The following is a 20,879-nucleotide window of genomic DNA, read 5'->3' as shown; positions in this document are numbered from 1 at the left end:
CAGAATATCAACAGGAGGTTTTCTTCTTCTTCTTCTTCAATAATAATAATAATAATAACACTAACTGAAATTGTTCCATAAATGAGAAAAATTCGGAGTCATGACTGGTTAAAAAGTCACAAACAGAGTCAGTAAGTTTCCTTGGCCCGTGCCGCTTCCCGCAGCCCTCATTGGCCTGGAGTGGCAAACCGCGGCCCGTGGGAGCCATGATCGGCTGAACCTGTGGACACAGCAGGTAAACAAACCGGTCTGGCCTGCCAGGGGCTTTCCCTAAACAAGTGGCGGTCCGGCTTTGAGAACCACTGTTCTAGACAAATCCTGGACACATATTCAGAATGTATGTAACATACACAGGCCCAGACCCTCAGCTGGTGTAAACCAATGTAGTAACCTTGAGTTCAGTGAAGCTGTTCCAGTTTACACCAGTGAGGATGGCGCAAAATGACTATCTGTTTCTGGAATACTAACAGTTATTGCCCGTCAAGAAAATATTACGTAGTCTGCTTTATCCTTGTCAATGTCCACCAGTTAGTAGAGCTGGTTGAAAATTTGATTTGAAGTTTTGTTTCAGCAGGAATTTTGTACGTACACACGCATATGCCTCCATTCATTGGCACTGCCACTGGAAGTTTTATCTACTCTAATCTACTCCGATTTTTCGCAAGTGCTGACTAGCATTCACAGCTCCCATTGACTTCATTGGCAGCTGAGGATATTCAGCACCTCTGAAAACCTGCTCATAAATGTACAAGGAGAAGAAAATAACTATAACTGAGTAAACACATATTTACTTTGTCAAACTGCTAAACCTTTTTTTTAAACGAACTTCATGATGCTGCGTATAGTAACAAAGAGTTAGTTGAAACTTCTGTTGAATATGCTGGTGCTTAAATGCCAGAGGCCATGTCTACACTAGCACTTATGTCGGCCAAACTTTTGTTGCTCAGGGGTGTGAAAATACCACACCCGCCCCGAGTGACATAAATTTTGCCGGCATAAGAGCTCGTGTGCACAGCGCTATGTGGGTAGGAGACGCACTCCCACGATATAGCTACCACCGCCCATTGAGCTGGGTTTATGATGTCGATGGGCGAGCTCTCTCCCACCAGCATAACGCGGCTACACGAGTGCTCTTACAGCAGCACAGCTGTAACAGTCCAGCTGTGTCACTGTAAGTTTGTAATTGTAGACATGGCCATCGTGATAAGCCATGCCATGAAATGCCAAAGATAAACAGGTATTGAGTAGTCACACATACACCCCCCTGTATCCTCCTCCCTTGCATTTTGTCTTTTCCTGCATGTCCAGGACAATGAATGCTCTTTAACTGTAATTAAATGTTCCCCAGTTAATATGTATCCAGCACAACTGCTAATGTTCAATAAATCTAGTAATACATGAGTGATTACTCACCTCATCAACTTGAGGTTCTTGAGCTTGAGGAGCATTGGGCACAGGGGAATCACAGTCTGGGCTATAATGCTCACAATAGTCATATGCTGCTCTGGGATCAGGTACAATCAACAGCTGCTGGATATCACCCTGCAGATCAGCATAAATAGATTAAATTAACAAAAACAAATATCATCATTGCAGGTCACAGAAGAAAACAGGAAGTGTAAAGCATACATCAGATGCTTCATTATATGCATCAAGTAACATTTAAATAATCTATAGATGACTTAATTTCAATTTAGACTTTTTTGCCATTGACCTCAATGAGGCTAGGAGTGCATTCTAGAATTTTTGAACAGCCATTTTGAAATCATTTTTTCCTCCGCTTGTTTATTAATGTTTTGGTTATCCAGTCAGGGAGCAAAAAAATGTAATCGAGGTGAAAGTCACACACCACTGATGGTAAAATAATCAAGGGAAACCATTTGTGAATAACCGATATGATGACATATATTTGCATTTAATCCACTTACGGTAGCAAAAAAACAATTTATTGTCAACATAACACACTTTTTTGCAACTCCAAAGTTGAGGACATGTTCTTGAAGTCTCATTTGCTGTCAGTAAACACATTCAGCTCCCATAACTGTTAATAGGACTTATTAATGCATTTCAGTGGCAGAATAAAATTCGTATGATATCAGTAAAATCAATAAGAAATACATTCTCAACTTATTAGGAATTGATCTGCTTGTAACACCATCGAGCAAATAAAGCTCTTCTTTAATGTTTTAATCTTATTTTTTTGCACTTTAATTAATTCACAGTTGGCCCTGCCACTCCTCCCGCATTAGTCTTTATAGTCCAGTAATCTACCAGAGACAACAGATACACAGTAGTTATTCATGCTTAAGTTTTCTTGACTTAATTACATTTATTTGTATGTATTGCTTCTGCTATTCTGAATGACTGCTTTACCAAATATTATTGGTCAGATTGAAGAGCTACATCAATTTATATCAACTGGACAAGCTGTAAATCTCTGCTTGAACATTTTATTTATTTGGAAGTGAGGGGGCTGGGAAGGTACAACTCCTGAGCTATCATTTTCGTACAGTTTTCATACTTGGTCAGTGGGAACAACTCGTCTAAATTCCTAGGATTTAATTTGGGGCACTTCCTACTGCCAGCATGAAACTCAGCATGCAAGCAATCAGCGCTGTAATTCCAAGAGTTTGTATCACAACTGTACTGCAAAACGGAGAGTAAAAGAAAAAGAAAAAAAAAGCTAAAATTAAACCCAATCATAGTCTCTTTCAATGACAAATGGAACTACAATAAGTGATATCTGAACATACAATATGAAATGTATCAAAACAAACGTTCTACCAGTTAATACAGAATGTTATTTTCTTATCTATCCCTGTGTATAATGTGTAAAAACAACATCATACCAGAAAAGACCCACTACTCTGGATAGCAAAAATAGCACTGCCAAGAGTATCAGCAAGAATCATATGTTGATCATTTTTTAAGGCAAGCTTTCTGGTTTCCTAGTTTATTTCTTAATGTAGTGACACCATTTAAACTATTTAAAGAAAATCTGCCAACATGTCCACTATAAAATCCTATTTTCATGGGTTTATTATTCAGGCACAAATATAATCTTGCTGAAGCTTAGCATATATTCTAGGTCAAATCCTATAAGTACAATTTTTTTTCCTGAAATGGAATTTAGGGGGTTTATTGGTGCTTCTATTACTTGATATTTTTAAATATGGACCTTAACAACAACATTTTATTCCGTTTTTACAAAAATGAGGAAAAAAAACCCTACCAGTTTGCTTTTGCAAGTTAATAAATTAATAAAGTATTGCAAATGCAAAATTTACAAAAAAGCTGTGAAAATTCACAATTATCTCAAAGCTTTCAAAGTGACTGTAAACCTCTTAATAGCGATTTTTAAAAAATTAACAGTAGTTGAAAATTTTTCCATATACATATTTTGGAGGAATTAACAACTTTATACAGTATTGTTTCCATATAAAAGGCAAAGTTACAGAACGCAACCCCCCCCCAAATCCCTCCAGCTCTGCTCATAACTAAAAAAGAACCTTTGCATTTCTACAACTTTTACCAAAGCATTTAATATATTTGTAAGTATTTGCCAAATTGTTTATCATATTATCTGAGCTGATATATTTAGTTAATTTGCAGTAACTGAATACGCACCTCAAATCTACACACTTGTTAATGCAAAAAATTTTATTCAGTGAAACTGTAACTGTCTCATGTATTGCATTTACTTCACAGGCTGTCAGGTCAGTTGTCAGAATAATTCTATAAATATTGTTAGAAGTGTATTGATAGATACAACAGTCTAGCAAACAGACATGTGACCTCTCATCCAGCTCTGTCATTGACTCTGTAACATGATGTAGGATAAGACTCTTAATTTCCCTGTGCCTCACTTTCCCTGTGTGTAGAATTGGTCTATTAATACTTCCTGATCTTTGTAAAGTACTTTGAGATCTACACATGAAAAGTACTATTTATGTGCTAAATATTTATCATAATTATTCTTAAGGTAACCCCATGGGGTGCAACTTACTCCTGTGAGTGGCTGTGCATAGTCAGTGTCTGACTAATGCCTGAAGCTCTAGTACTAAGTGTTCCTGGAAAGAGTAAACAGTTCTTATACCCTGCTGCTCCTCACCTTTCCCCCAGCCAGATCAATACTGAGTGAGTGAAGGGAAGGGTCAAGCTAGAGGGAGCAAGCAACCAAAGGAGTCAGTTTTGGTGGGGAGGAACCCAGATACTTTGAGTTCTCTGAAGACGCTGACCCTTATCCTGCTGGACCCCAGCCAGCACTCTCTTCTTTGGGTGAAAAAAGGCAAAGACTATGAAGAATCTCCAGTTCAGACAGCCTGCTGTGGACTACCCAGCTGCTTGTGTTCTTGAGATGCCCAGATAGATCAGCATCCACACTGACTCAGCTGTTGTGAGCATGCAAGGGAATACCTCAGAAGCCACTGTCTATTTAGATAGATAGTTAAGTTTAAGCAAAGCAACTGGGGTAAGTCAGTGAGTAGGCTGGATTTTGCTTTGCACTGGACTGACACATCACAGAATTTTGGCATGGGATTGTTGTGTAGGACTATACATTTATACAGGACAAAAAGCTCTCCGTTTGTTATTATCATTTGGTTTAGGTTCCTGAAAATTGTTTAAAGATACTCCTGATCCACTGATTGCACTTTCCAGCACTGCCCATCTGCCAGCGATAGGCCCACATAAAAGGGGAGCTCTGAAAACAGCTAGAGAGCATTCCATTTCTACTCAGGCAGCCACCACTCTGAGGTCTCAGGACCCAGTGGTCCAGCCAGCCAGGCATGTGGGAGGTGTCAATAAATTGATTGATTTTCTGTTTGTTTTACTGAGAATTGCCTTTTCCTTTTTTCCCCTCTTTCCCCTCCCTTTGCCCCAATAAACGTATTCCCTTTGTGCTAGGAGGTAATGCTGTTTGTGTTCTGATTGGCTTCTTAGCTTCTTAGAATACTTGTATATTGTACTGAAATTGTCCTTGGAGGCAGGGTGACACGCTTTGTTTAAATATTATCATGAATGGTGGAAGCACTGTTCCGACAGCGCTATTCTAGTTATTACTGAACAGACGGCACCACAGATGAGTCAACAATACCATCCCAACCTACAAACTCAGGCTCTACACGCATATTCAGCTAGTACTCCATCTGGCATCTACAATCTAAATGCCTTAATATCATTATAGTAATCAGTCTTGGGTGATATTTTCATAGCCGTTTATCTGACAAATACACACTCATTTTCTGTTTAAGAATTATCCACAAAAAGACTTTGATTTTCGCAAATGTATTCATTGATTGTAAATATTTGTCTTTTTGAAAACATATTTCAGCCATGTGTGTAATGTGGTACAATAATCTATAAGTATTCAATTTTCCTACACTTTCAAACCCAAGTCCCAAAAGTTTGTCTCCTAATGGCCTCATTTTCAGAAGTGCTGAGTACCCATAATTCTAGCTGAAGTTAAAGTGAGCTGTGGGTCATTGACACTTCTGGAAATCAGACTCTATATCTATAATTAGGCACCTAAATGATCCCTGTGTTACGCTACCCCTGAATAAAATGTGCAGAACAAAAGATGAGTCTCATAGTATAAAAATATGAGAAGGGGCACAAGAAAAAAGAATTGCAGAAGTGGAAGGAAATGTACAAACCTCTTCCTTCAACAAGGAGGGCAGAGACTGGACTGCATAGTGTTGTTGGTTGTATCTAAAAGGAGTTTAGGTGAGCTAAAAAATCTAATGGAGGCCCAGAGGAAAGGATGCAGACAGAGTTTACTGAGACAGACAATATGATTACTATATGCTATTGAGGTTCTCATTCCATTTAACAGTTTGAGTGGCACTAAAGTCACAATTATGCATAAATTTCCTCACAATTTCAGCTCATTGCTTTAATTCAGGCAATCCTATCCATGAAAGGATGTACAGATGCTGTGTAAGGAGTTTTCCAAATCCAGAGGTTTGGTGCCTTTGCTGAACCAGTCTTCCCTTCCTTCTTCCTACAGGATTTGATATTAGAGATGAGTAGGAGGATGGTATAAGGACTGCTTTACTCTGAGTCAATGATGATACACTTATATATAAGTTTTCAAACATTGTTTAGCAGGTAGATATAATTACCTCCATTATAGAGGTGAGAAAACTGAGGTCTATGGGGGCTAAATGACATAGCCTAGGTCATATAGTAAGACTCCAGTTCAGCATGGTACTTAAGCATGTGCCCTACTTTAAGCACATAAGTAGTTCCCTTGTACTGAATGGGATTACTGACGTGCTTAAAGTTAGGCATGAGTTTAAGCAGTTTGCTGAATTAGGGCCTAAATCAGTATCAGAACAAGTGCCTAAGTCACTATGTCATGGTAAGTGATTCATTCATCTCCACTGACCCTCAACTGTATAGTGGGAATAGTGATGCTTACTGTGGGCATCTTAATTCCTTTGTATTTGGGGATTTGGTTTATAATTAAAAACACTGAATCTGATGCAAAGATCACAGAAGTAAACAGAAGTGTTTCTGTTAACTTCAGTGGTCTTTGACTCAAGCCCACAGTCACAGATTTACAGATGGGGAACCTAAGATACAGTGAGGTGGAATAACTAACTTGCCTGGGTGGCATTATGATTTAGGAGATAAGACATAGTACTAAGTCAACAGACCAGGATTCCAATTCTGATTCTGATAATGAATTGTTCTATAACCTGTGTAACATCACTTAACCTCTCTAACCTCCATTTCCTTGTATGTAAAATAGGGATATTGATATTCACTTAGTAACATTGTTTGTAATGTGATCAATAAGTGAACTTTATTATTAAAGTCAGTCACTGATAAAGATGATGATGTAATTGAGAAGCGTCTTGCCAGGCATTTGCTTAGCCCGTGTGGCATTTGGGGGTCTCCTCCCCGTCCGAATTAAAGATAACCCAACACTTATATATTTGAGAATATTTTGCACGAAATATCAGTTAAAGTTTTGATTTTTTTAATTGCTCCAATTTCATTCTGGTTTTGCAAACTCAAAAATAGTAAAATATTGACCAAAATATTGACCCAGTTATAGCTATTTCACCTATTTCTCTATAATATGTTGTTTTAGAAAAGTTTTGAGTTTCTTAATCAGTTCAGAAACATTGGGTGTCTTTCTGTTGTTTATCCATGTTGATATTCAGCAGTTGCAACTTCATTGTACCACTCAATAGAGAAGTTGCATAAGAGTCTAACAGGGAAGGAACAATTGATAGCAGCAATGAGGTGAGAAGATCAGATAGAGGGACAGGACAATGGTATGTAATTCTGTGCCCTGAGCACATAATTGGTTAGCCTGAGATCAAAGTCCCGGGATCTGGCCATGCATTAAAAATATCACCTTATTCCAAGTAGCTCCACAAATCTCAAGTGTACATTGGATATTACACATAAAGTGAAACCTGCTGAAACCAGTGTTCCAGCAAAATATAATACATGCCACCCCTACATGATCCTCTTTTGGTCAGTAAGCTACACACTGGCAACAGCATGCCTGACAGTACTACTAGAGGAAAGCAAGGACCAGAGTAGCAGTGCAGAAAGAGAACCCCTCCTGCAGCTGACTCCTCCTGCAACATAATTGGGAGCTCCAATCCCATGCAGTGGACTCATTGGGGTGGGAGGACGTGCCCACTCCTGCCTGTGGGGACTACTGCCAGGAAATTTTGTAAGGGAGAGCTGGTCCAGCTCAATATTAGGAACATGAGATGAATCTAAACCTTTGGAATTTTCTCTATGAACTTTTAAAAGGCAAATGAATAACAAGCCTGTGCTCCCAGTTTTACATTGCAGAGCATATTAAACTAAGTAGTGATGTTCAGTAGACCTTCTGCAGTCTATTGAGGATCAAAATCCTGCACAGCTCTGAATAAAATAATGAGCTGTTTATATGAAATGGGACTCGAAGACACAATTCACAGAAAAAAACAGTAAACTGTAAACTTTTCTTTCCAATCTGTGCATACTACATTTATTCTGATGCATATTCTTCTTTGGTCAGCCTCACAGCATTAATATTTAGTGTTATGTCAACATCACTCTTTAAGAACCTTTGTTGAAATCCATAACAAGAATCAAAGACAAGGGAAAATACCAATAGCTGTGGTTTGCTACTTCTGTGATGACGTTAAGTGCCATGTGGTCTTAAGTGACTAATTCTTTAATTATTATATGGAATAAAGATTTAGTGGATCCTACTTACAATAAAGGTGCCCTCACAAAAATAGTCTTAGGTACCATTTGTCTTCGGATCTGTCTCAACCACAACCACAGGGTGTAACTGCAGATTGATTAGACATATGCAAGAGAACTTTGATCTAGCTAGCTCAGGTATGAGAGCCATGAAGCCACAGCAATTTATGCTTCAGCAATGACTAGCTCAGTAAGTAAAGACCCAGGATTCTAGCTGGGTTTATACAGCCCACACTGAATCATGTACTGCCACAGCTTCACTGCTCCTGTACCTGAGCTAGTGAGATTAAACCTAGCTTGGGTATGTCTGCCTGAGCTTCAATCACACCCCATGACTGCAGTAAAGACACACTCTTATAAACACAATGGACACATTTTTCTTCACTTTTAACTACATAACCTCACTAAAACTCCCTAAATACAGTATATTATTCAAGTGTTCCCAGTCAAGTATACCATCTATATTCCCTTTGCTTATGATCTCAGTTTCTCTTACCTTGACAAAGGATAACATCTCTAGTATCACATACCAGTATTATCTAAGGCGGAAAGGTAAACAGAAGTATTATCACTTTCAAAGCCATGTGTGCAATCACACCGTCATATGAAGGCAAGAAGGGTGACACTATTGTTTCTCCAATCCATAATCATAACTATTAACAGTCTAGTTCCCTAGGTCTAAAAGTAGTCAAACATTACTGTCTGGGTCTCTAAGACAATCTTTCCATTAAAGATAGACTAATAATGACTTAAGGTGAAATTTGCCTGTGTGCAGAAGGCCAGCACATGGTCTATGCCAGTGGTTCTCAAACTTTTTTTTGTGGACCACTTGAAAATTGCTGAGGGTCTTAGCGGACCACTTAATGATCTTTCCAAATGTTGTTTGTACCGTTAGCTAACTATTGTAAAGCGCTTTGGATAAATGTGCTATATAAAAAATCTTAATAATAATTAATGCTTTTTTGTTCTGCAAATAAAAGCACACAACTCATATTTTAATATCAGTAGTCTTACCTTTCCAATGCAATGGATGTGCCCACTCTCCCCCACCATGGCAGCCCCTTAGCTGGGGCTGGGAAAGAGGGTGGTCTTTCCCTCCCTCCCGTGCTGCGCTGCGGCAGCCCCCAAGCTGGGACTGGGAAGGAGGCGGGGTCTCTCTCTCTCTCCCTCACTGCAGCAGCCCCTGAGCTGGGGATGGGAAGGAGGGCAGTCTCTCCCTGACAGCCGCAGCCCTGGAGCTGGGGAAAGTCGCCTCTTTCTCTGGCCACCACAGCCCTACACGTCCCCCACCCCCTCTTCTCACCCCACTTCCCCCTCCCACCTACGCCCTATTCCCCCCAAGGCCACTTACATGTGCACCTTCTCCAGGGTGTAGGCACATAATTAGTGGAGCCACTCCTGTGCGGCTTCACTAATTAGGTGGGTGGCCCTTCATTCTCTCATGTGTGGCCACCCAGGTGTGCACCTTAGAGGGAACTATTCGTGGACCACCTGAATGGAGGTCACAGACCACTGGTGGGCCACGGACCACAATTTGAGAACCGCTGGTCTATGCAAAACTGAAGTCACATTCAAGCCCTTTTTGAGGGCTTATGCTGGACCCTCTTGACATGAGTGAATTTCACACACTCAGCAAAACAGCCATTTTAACAACTCCAATGTGTGGATGGGCTCAGTGATTATGGAGTTGGGGTTCTCATATGATACAGTGATCTGATCAGAATTGGGAAATGAAATTACAGCATGATTAGGCAGTTGGTTTGAATTCTGAAATAAGTGAAGTATTCTTGGACCATTCTGTCATGGGAAAGTTTTTTTTATTATTATTATTTTAACTGGGGCCAGATATTTTAATGTATAAAAATCTGGAAATGACTTAGATGCCCATCTTACGTATCAGAAATCCATCAAGAGCTTCCCATAGCTACGGATTAAATGTTAGAATCAAATTCTGCCTTTTGGATGCGTATTCTGTGCTCCCCCCCAAAAAAAATCAATAAGTGCTTCTTATTTGTATCTAAGGATAGGATTTGAATCTTAGCATGACTAACTGGTTAGTACCAGAAGCATAACAAAACTAGTGCCAGACACAATATGAAGAGGACCCTAGAGAGAAACATCAGAATCTTCATTTTTCATATACCAGTAAAGGTATAACAATTCCAAGGTGCCTTTTCAAACTGTTCATCTAGCAGTAGAATCTTAACTAAATCACTAGAAACCCTAAAGCTTTGGATACATGCCAACCTCCTCTAATTAGCTGTTTGACAGTAAAACCGTAGACTCCAAATAACAGCAGTCTAGACAGCCTGGATATTATTACTATAGAATTTAGAAAAACCTGCTGCAGAATTCATTTAATCTTCCTGCAAATGCCTGAGGGACTGAAGAGTTCTGCTGGCCTTTAATATAATATTCCATACACCAGGTCCATTGCATAATATAGCTATAGCAAGACATTTTACTAAAAGCCTGCCAACTTAAAGCACTGTGAAAGCAATAAATTATGAAAGCAATAAATTGTGAAAGCAATATTCTATACAGGCCCAAGTTTCCATAGAAATCAATGTCCTCTTGATGCTGAAACCCCATACTCACACTAGCATATTTTGAGCTTTAAGAAAAGATTTGTTATTTCAGAATACAATTTTTTTATCTTTGCAACATGGAACAAAGCTGTCCTTCGATCCTACACATAATCTGCTACTCACACACATCTGAAGGAAACATAGCCACCTCTGGATAAAATGCAGCAATTTCTTAGAGATGCACAGCAACACTACTCAAGACAGGAAGTCAAGGATATCATATGTAATTGAAACTGTTGGGGGGAATTACTGTAGCCCAAACTGGAATTTGTTCTTTTGTCAGTGAGTTTTCAGGAATCCAATTTTATTTCTTATCCAAACATCTGCACCTCACACATTGCCCCATAAACAACATGATGCACTAAGTCAGTAATGACAGCCAAAAGAATAGTACCATGTGCCCCATATACCAGCCACATCTTGTAGCACCATTCGTTTCTTTGGAGGTCTCCCTCCTGATCAGATCCAGCCCTGAAACGCATTCTATTATAAGAAGCAAAACTGCATAATATATTTGTAATTTAATGGCAGTTCCTCTCTCCAGGCCCCAGCCTGAGAAACTAATGAGCAGTAGTAATCTCAAAGGGCTGATGAAACGAGGCTCCTTCTTTCACCCAGGATATAGAGCAGCAATGGATATGCTCAGTGGATGCTAAACAACACTCAGAGCAGGAGTAGTCTCCCATACACCCACTGATCAACAGATAAATGGATTAGGGTTGCCAACTTTCTAATTGCACAAAACCGAACACCCCTGCCCAGCCCCTTACCTCTCCCCTTCCCTAAGGCACTGCCCCTGCCCCACCCCTTCTCCAAGGCCTCACCCCCACTTGCTTCATCCGCCTCCCTCCGTCGCTCGCTCTCCCCTGCCCTCACTCACTTTCATCAGGTAAGGGCAGGCGGTTGGAGTGTGGAAAGGGGGTGAGGGCTCTGGCTGGAGGTGCGGGCTCTGGGGTATGGCCGGGGATGAGGGGTTTGGGGTGCAGAAGGGGGCTCAGAGCTGGGGCAGGGTGTTGGGAGGAGGGGTGGGGAGTGGCTCCAGGAGGGAGTTTGGGTGCGGAAGAGGACTCCGGGCTGGGGAAGGGGTTTGGGGTGCGGGAAGAGGTGAGAGGTCCTGGCGGCACTTACTGTGGCTCCCAGGAAGTGGCCACCAGATTACTGCAGCCCCTAGGCACATGGGCAGCCACGGAGGCTCCACGCACTGCCCTCGCGCCTACAGGTGCCACCCCCACAGCTCCCATTGGTCATGGTTCCCAGCCAATGAGAGTTGTGGATCTGGCCCTAGGGGTGGAGGCAGCACATGGAGCCTTCCTGGTTGCCCATTTGCCTAGGGGCTGCAAGGACCTGGTGGCCACTTCCAGGAGCCACGCGGAGCTGCAAGGAGCCTGCCTTAGTCCCGGGCCCCAACTGTGCTGCCAACCGGACTTTTAATGTCCCAGTCAGGGGTGCCGACCGGAGCTGCCAGGGTCCCTTTTCGACCTGCTGTTCCAGTCAAAAACCGAACGCCTGGCAACCCTAAAATGGATACATGCAACTCAACATTCTACAGGAAGGCAGCCCTCAACCCCAGGTCTTTGTCAATATAATGTGTATGGTAATTTTTCTCCAACCCCAAATGTGACAGTCAACTCAACCTTGTGCAAGAATTCCCCATGGTTAAATAAGTAATCCCAGCTCACAGGCCTTCAGGTTTATTTTTCTTGATTATATGAGTAATATAGTCACTGTGTGCTTTCCTTCGCTGTTGCCTTTTTCCTGAGTCTTCAACATTCCACAGACACCAGAGTGTCAGTTTGTTTTTGTCCATCTCTAATTATTTTATTCTCCTAGAACTCTAGGGCTAGAACATGCCTTTGAGGTATAAACTTGGGTAGGGTGTGGAATGGAGCTGTATCACCATGGGGAAACTCAAGAGAGGGACTATGCCTCCGGCAGAATTTTTCTCTGAACTCTCTGATGTTCAGGGGACAGCTCAGGATACCTCAAGAGATGTCTGGCCCCACTGTGTGAACCAGTGTGGGGGTGGGAGGGTAAGTGCATGATCATACTTCCTCCTCACTCCCTTTGGGTCAGTGTCTCCCACAGGCTGTGTATGGAGGCATCACAGCCTGTTCTTTCCTAAGCATGGAGACATGAGCATAGAGCACGCAAGGGCAGGAAAGGATCTTGTGTGTCTCTGTTCCTACCCTATGTCCAAATGGGTCCAGAGATCACCTAGTCTTCAGAAAGATAATAACTGTATGCACATTAATAATATACAGTTATTTAATATCCTTACTTTGCATTTACGAAGACAGTGTGCCTTTGATTTTGAATATACAGTACTGTACTACCATGCTTCCTGCCTCACAAAACTGAAATATTTACAGCAAGACTATATTAACCATGAGGGGAGTGTCTTTCTCTACAAAAAACACAGGGTACTGTTGCAGTGATCCTCTCTACTAAATGGGGCAGAGCTGAGATGGGGGCTGTGTTTCCTTAGTACAACTATATGACAAACACCTGAAAACATTTTCTGTTGCTATTTATCTTTGGAACTTCATTCACTGCACTTCTTAGAAAATCTGAAATTATCTATTACGCACAAGATCAAATGAGAGGATAATCAATCAGATCTGTAAAACTTACTGAGCTGATGTAACATGCAACACTATTGATGTCAAACTATTAACAATACACTGAATGATAAACTGTATGCACAGTTCTTGGCTTCCGGAGTAAATGCAGATTAATTCCAGATTCCTCAAAAATAAACTTGAACTCTAAGCAATTACCAGAAGTCTGACTTTCTTTTTTTCTAAACAGAGCAGGGGAAGGTATAGTCAAAGCAAAACATTTTTTCTTTGTCCACGGTTGTTTGAATTTGGAAATGTAACAAAACAAACAAAAAACCCTACTATCCCTCCAGTAAAAAAAAGGAAGAACAACAACAAAAAGCCAAGTTTTAAGCTTTTGAAAAGAATGCTTCTTTTTATTAGATGCCTTTGAAATGGAAGAATTTTCTTTTCTTTACCTTTTCTTTCCTAAACTGAAAGCTGGCAGCATTTCCGGGTGTCTGTAGCATGAAGGTTGTTTCTATACATTTATGCCCAGAATCTATTACACATATTTTGGTTTATGTCCCATTTGTTTTCAAACATGAGTTATTCAGCTGATTGAAGTAAACATTTGAAAGCTGATCCTTTTGACAGAATGCTATTTGATAAGGGTGACTTCATAGAAAGTGTAACTGAGAAAACATACACAGACTAAATGTTGTTCTAGGAAACTCATCTGTAGGAATCAGAATGGGGGTGCAGTCAGAATTAGTATCTTCACATTCTCCTAGTTAAAATAAACTTAAGCTTCTAAGTGCTACACTGACTTCTGGCACAGTCCTGAGCAAGTGATAGTACATAAACTGCAGTAACCCAGGAGTCAAGGACACTGTGAGACCCAGAAACACACTCTGCTTTCTTCTGGTAGTAGTAATTTAGTGCTGGTCTGTACCAGCATTATATTAATAACCCATCTCCACTGCACTGGCTCAGCTATTCTGGCCAGCCAGTGGGGGATAGAGCCAAGGCCTTCTGCATTCCATACCTACCTGCTCCATTGAGTAGATAAGCAGGCGAGTAGCCTCATTTGCTCCTATGCAGCTGGACCCAACATTTGGGTACCCTGCACAGGGATATATGAGGGATTCTGATTCCCCTGCATGGACTCAGTGTAAATCACAATCTAGCTCCATGTTATCAATGTCCTACCATTGGGATAAATTCATAAAAACTTAGTTTTTCTTCAGATGCCTTCAGGATTAGGCCCACTTTTGTTTTAATTGAAATCAGGTTAAAATCCAGTATCGAATTTACTACCCTTTATTATCAAGGATTACATCCATCGGGCCCACTCCTGCAGAACCTGTGCAAGCAAAATTCCCATTGGCTTTAAATCAGAATTTTATATGCTGCAGTATTAGGCCCATTGTTCTCTCCTATAACATAAGGATTCGATGCGTGTTCTATCAATGTGAAATCTACACATTTTTGGAAGGAAAAAATCTCTGTAGGGAAATCTCTGCATAAAGTCTGTGTCAGTTAATGACTTATTATAAAATACCTCTCATTCAAACCAAGTATATTAAATGAAGAGTGACAAATCCTTAAAGCTGGCAAAATATTAAAAGATCCCTGCTATTTATGAAATATTTAAACTACAGACATACTTCAGACATATTTCAGTATTTTTATATCGAAGCCATAAACGGGTAAATTGTTTAATTTCTTCTTCCCCTGCAATACTCTCATGCTGCATGTAGGAATTGCCTTTTTTGTAGTAACTATTTCTGGAGTTTTGGTTTACGAAGCAATGCTTATCATGTTGTATATTTGAAAACCCACAAAAGATTAGTTTTAAATGGCACATCAGAAGCTTTGTGCTACACTGTGCAATCCTTTTATGAATGAGCACTTACAAAATAATCCCATTGAAGTCTATGGGTCTATCCAGTTGAGTAAGAGGGTCACAGTAGGCACCTTAGAAAAATATTCTATTTAGAAAGTATTCTTCTTTGCTTCTTTTATTTAATAAGATACTTTCATGACAACAAGGTCTTTGTTTCTTAAGCATCTGTCTACACCTGCTGCTTTAATCCCCACTTCAAGTCAGTATCCTCTGTTTATGACATCACAGTAATCTCAATAGTAATCAACTGTGAGGTCATAAAATATTGGCTTAAGACTTCAAGTGTAGAACAAGCAGCAGAAGAACTCCTAAATTGCAAAGATCCTCATAATGAAACAAAAGTGGAGGTCAATGCTTAAGACAATATGTTTCAAATTTCCTACGATGTACTGAACATTTTTTAAAACCAGTATTATTTTCTCAGTACAGCCCTGCAATTGCTGTTTACTTCTCCCTTTTAAAGTATAAACAAAGACACAGTTTTCAATTAATTCATAAAAAACTCCATCTATACAATATTTGCTCTGGTCTGTTAAGTCATCCAAGAATACTGTGTTTAGTATATTCATAGATTTTTAAGGCCAGATGAAACTATTATGATCATCTGGAGTCACATCCTGCTTAACATAAGCCATAAAATTTTCATCAAGTGGTCATGTATGCTAGGAATACAATTAAAATACAAAAGGATAGTGCCCAATCTTGGAACCCTGACTCACAAAAGCAATCTTTACTCTAGAGAGCAGATGACCAGAATGGCATGGAATAAAAAAGTAAAATACATACATACATAAGGATTAGTCACATAAATAAAACCGTAATTTTTCTCCAACCCCAAATGTGACAGTCAACTCAACCTTGTGCAAGAATTCCCCATGGTTAAATAAGTAATCCCAGCTCACATGCCTTCAGGTTTATTTTTCTTGATTATATGAGTAATGTAGTCACTGTGTGCAGTTGCAGTATTGTGCCTTCACTTTGGAAAGAGATACTTTCAGGTGTATGTGTCTACCCAGAACAGAATCAAAAACCTGTCATCTCTAGCAAAAGGAAACTGCGAACTATACATTTCAAATAGATTGTGAGTTTAAAATTTCCAAATATACCATAACAAACAGCATGTTGTGATGGAAACAGACAGGGAGCCAAGATCAGAAGGGAAGAGCAGAACAACACAGAAGACAGAGGAGAGCACTGGGAGCAGAAAGGGGGGTAAGATCTATGGGAAAGGGCCGAGGAATCAAACAACAAGAGAGCTGATTCCCAAATGGCATTGAATGACTGCTTTACATTTCTTTGAGCCATACGTTGTAAAATAACCCAGCTAGAAAAAAAAATCAACCACTTTATTATCCTGAGTATTTATCTATAGTGAGATAAGTGTGTTTTCTAAAATGTTTCACAAAATAGCTATAGTCATTTCTTGGAGTTCTAAATTAATTCACCACATAGCAACCTGACTGAAAGAGGAATCCCCAGAGACACATCAAAGCCAAACTGAAGTGCCACCATTATGTCACATTACAATATCTAGTTCTGGCAATGGTTTGAAAGTGTGTATACAAGCCTAATCCATAGGGGTTTAGAAATGCCCTTTCAGAGGACATCAGTGTACAGGATGTGCTCTAATGAGTCAAATCATTGGTCCATCAAATCATAAATCCTGCTGCTTGATGCCTAACAGGAAGTGAATTACTCTAATAGTGCAATTGGCCAATTGAGCAATGTTGTTTGGTAAAGGGGGACAACCCTTCCTGACATCTGCAGTATTCAGGTCACTGAAGGCTAAAATTTGATTATCTTTATCTGAAGGCCTATTACAGCAAGGTGCTGAGTGCCTGTGATGGGGTACCTAACCCACACAAGGTCTGAGCAGAGAGAAAAGGTCAATTAACCCTGTGACAGGCTGCACCTGGAGACGAGTCAGGGCTGATAAACTATTAATTGATGATGAAGCCCAGCTGGGCAAGGGGCAGACCAAGCTGTTAATAAACTAGGAAGTAGATTGTAAGAAAGGGGTTGCGGTGTGGAGCCCTGTAGTCATGCTATGGGTTTAGAGCAGGAAAGGAGGAAACTCGGGGGGAAATAAGTGCCCTGGTTGGAGAAGTAGTCTGATAGAGACAAAGTAGGAAGCTGCTGGGAAACAGCAGCAAGGTTTGGAAAAGTGCAGATCTTGTCTGCTGGTTTTACGGTCCCTGGACTGGAACCCAGAGTAGTGGGTGGGCTGGGTTCCCCTACCAGCCACTTGGGAAGTGCAAAGACTGGGCAGTGGAGCAGAAGACTGCCTGAGACAGCTGTCCAATGGGACTTTGATATCCTGGAAGGGGAGTACTATAGTGACCTGGCAGGTGGGCCTTGCCACAAAGAGGGAGTGCTTTAAATGATGAGAAAGGAGTAACCTTCTCTCCAGGGAGAGAGCAAGCGCATGCAAGACTAGGAGGGCGTGTCAGAGCAGGGGTGAGCTAATCTCCAGAAGAACCACAAGGAGGCATGCTAGCAGTGAGCAGCAAACCCTGTGTCCCTGCCATTAACTTCCAGCAACTTTAGGGGGAGTTGAGTTGCTCATCTGCTTATAGGATCAGGTCTTTAGCTTGCATAAATAAAAATGTCATTATTGATCATAAAATCCCACACACACACAACCTTAAAAGAAGCTACACTGTTGACTTCTATGAACTCCAAAGGATGACTGTATGCTGTGAAGTATTTCCTCTCATGTGCAAAGGAAAACCTATTATCTTGTGTACATATACAGACTAATAAAGTCATTCTTGTTGTCATATTACAAAGCAGCTTAAAAAGGAGAAGCTACTTCCTTTGTACTACAGAATCATAAACGCCTACGCTAAATACCATCTAACTCTTCACATTCTACAGCTAAATAAGCCTGGGTTTGTTTTTTTTTCTGTGTCAGTGTATGGGTCAGGGAGCATCTGTTTGGTGTGGGGGTGTGAGAGTGTATGCAGCACTTAGCACAGTGAGTCCCCCATCTCTGACTGTTTTTTCTAGAATAAAAATCCACTGTACAGCCCGCCCAAAGTAGAGTTGATGGCAGCAGAGTTCTTTCCTGTAGCAAGTTTTAATGGGATAGTCTCAAGAGTCTTTTTCTAGTCCTAACGGAATTATTGGAAGAACAGTATTTTTTATATATTTTCTGGCATGTCCAGTTTCAGTCTCAGCCAGAATCTGAAGTGCAAAGCTCAGAAAATGAAATGAAATGTATCAGGGCATTTTAGCACCTTGAAGAAGGTTCCATTCAAATTTATCTCTGGAAATATGTGGATCTTTATTTGTTTTCCAAAATGGCTTGCCCTTCAATGCTCAGGAGTGACAAGATTCTTACTCTAAGGACCCTTGAATGCCATCAGGGGATAAGAGTCTTCAAGTTGTACAACACTCTGTAGACCAAATCCTGACAATAGCTTTTGCAGTTGCCTTAGAGCAAGCTGTTGCTTATAGAACTAGGGGAAGGAGGATGGATGATAAAAGAGGAAGCAAAAAGACACTCCCGAAAAAAGTGGTTTTAAGGGTGGAAACAAAGTGAGAACCTTTATCCTAAGCCAAATACTGTGAGGCACTATTTCACAAGACAGTACTGTAACCGATTCTCTTGGTTGAAGCCAGGGGAAATGAGTACAGTGTCATGTCATGCACCCTTGGGAAACTGAATCACTAAAATAAAGTGCGTTTCTGCAACTATGCGAGAAGCCGTAAAAATGTTGCTGTTCTCAGTGCTGAATATTTACATTCCAAAAAAAGGATTTACAGACAGCTACACTATTTCTTTAATGAGTCATAACCAGCTTCCTTCTTAGTTGATTAGGAAGCGGAACTGAAAGACTGCTTTGCAAATTCAGGGTAAGAAATGTAGTTGAAAAGTCTAGATAAACATCGCTAGCCCCATGTTTATCACATTTTTGACCATGCACACTCCACGGAATGAAAAATGCAGAGAAAAATGTGTTTAAGTGGTTGGCTCAAATTCTGATATGTTACACCCACATATCTGCATTGAATTCAGGGGAGTTGCATGAATATAAGTGCAGACATAATGTATATCTTTATTTCTGGTCTCCATATCTAGTTCTTAATTCCATGTAAATTAACATTTACAACATTAACTTTATTGTGCGGTGCAATACCTTTATCACTGTACAGCCCCGTGTTAGAGTTGCTAACCAAGAGGTGACAGTTTGAGAGATTCACACAAAGATTGTATTCTGTTTCTCTTCTTTCTCTGAAAATGTCTTACTTCAAGGGATGAAGAGATGTAGGGAGTTGAACATAGAGCAACAAAGGAGAGGGAATGGAATGGAGGTGTTTGCATATCGGGAGAAACTGACACAACAGGGATTATTTATTTTTGGGATAAAATAGCTAAGTGGTGACATGACTGATAAACCAACTGCCCTGGTGATTGAAAGTGCCAAGGGAAATTTTCAATGACGGTCATCTCACCCCCAAAGAGAGGCTATGATTTTTTGAGTGTTTGCATGGGAATGTCTTAACCTTCCTTTGACACAAAAAACTTCTGGAAGTTTAAAATATAAAAATGTTTAAAAATACATAGATAAGAGGTGGTAGCATTATAATCAAACAGCTCCAGAAATGTTAGGCCCCTGGCTTGCTTCAGTAAGCAAGCACAGATGATTTAACCAGACATTTCCACACATTTCTGTGTTAGCAGCCCCTGTATTTATTTTAAAAACAGCTAAACATGATACTTGGCGACACTCTTTTGAAACATCAAAAGACTCTCCCTAGTCAATAACAGGTAAGACAAAGAGAAAAATACTGGGAGGTTTTGCAGACCACACACAATAATGTCAATGGTACTGGGAATTAAAAGGCATTTTTTTCACAAAATATGTAAGAATGAGCTTATGACTAGTGTATTATTTAAACTAAAATCTAAACTTACTTGTAAAACATCAACAAAATAAGCTACAATGAAGTTGTCTGCTTTCTTTTACAATGTGTCCCATTTTCTCATGCTGAATTCCTTTTATTTGCGTACATACTACTAAACATGATCATGGCAACTTAATAACATGGAGACAAATTGTGGGCCTCCAGATTTTGACCCAAAAAATGAGTAAATTAATGCTGCAAAGGAGTGCCCACAGAGGACCCAAAAGAGCTTTCACAAGCCTGATGTAGCCACCTATGCAGATTATTCTTGCCAGGCATATAAATAATCTGAGGAGAGGAGGTAGCATGGTGACTACAGGTAGATCCATTTGCAGATGCTTGAAGACCTGGCTCAACCATCAGACCCATTAGCCCTGTCCCAGAATACTCCTCTTCAGAAGACAGTGGAGTGTGAACTCTCTGGCTTTTGAGGGAAGCAGAGTCATAGCACAATACCTGCATGCCACATTGCCTCTCCCAGCTGTAGAGTCTCAGGCATACATGTTGCCTAAAAGCCCACGGGCCTAATCCTGGCTTTATCTGTCCTATGGTGATCAACTCTGTATGTGAAAGGAGTTAACTATTTATCTGCTCCTCTACTCTATTCTCATTGTCCAGCTTTAATCAGTTTTGATTGGCAGAGAACAGAATTATAAAAGAAACCAAAGAGGTTTATGACATCAACCTGTTAAACTCTTTTGTATAGGGATACTG

General features: G+C 40.3%; 1 protein-coding gene across 1 annotated transcript in view; it reads right to left on the bottom strand.

Annotated features, from left to right (window-relative positions):
• COL11A1 (collagen type XI alpha 1 chain) overlaps positions 1-20,879 on the bottom strand; it is a 232,216-nt gene that overhangs the window by 173,779 nt on the left and 37,558 nt on the right. The window contains exon 5 of the mRNA XM_084637779.1: positions 1,414-1,542. Within this exon, the coding sequence (XP_084493905.1) occupies positions 1,414-1,542 (129 nt within the window). The remainder of the gene's footprint in view (positions 1-1,413; positions 1,543-20,879) is intronic.

This window comes from Lepidochelys olivacea (genome assembly GCF_965140295.1).
Source record: "Lepidochelys olivacea isolate rLepOli2 genome assembly, chromosome: 8".
In the NCBI taxonomy this organism is placed as follows: Eukaryota; Metazoa; Chordata; order Testudines; family Cheloniidae; genus Lepidochelys; species Lepidochelys olivacea.
This window is presented reverse-complemented; position numbering and strand designations above follow the sequence as displayed.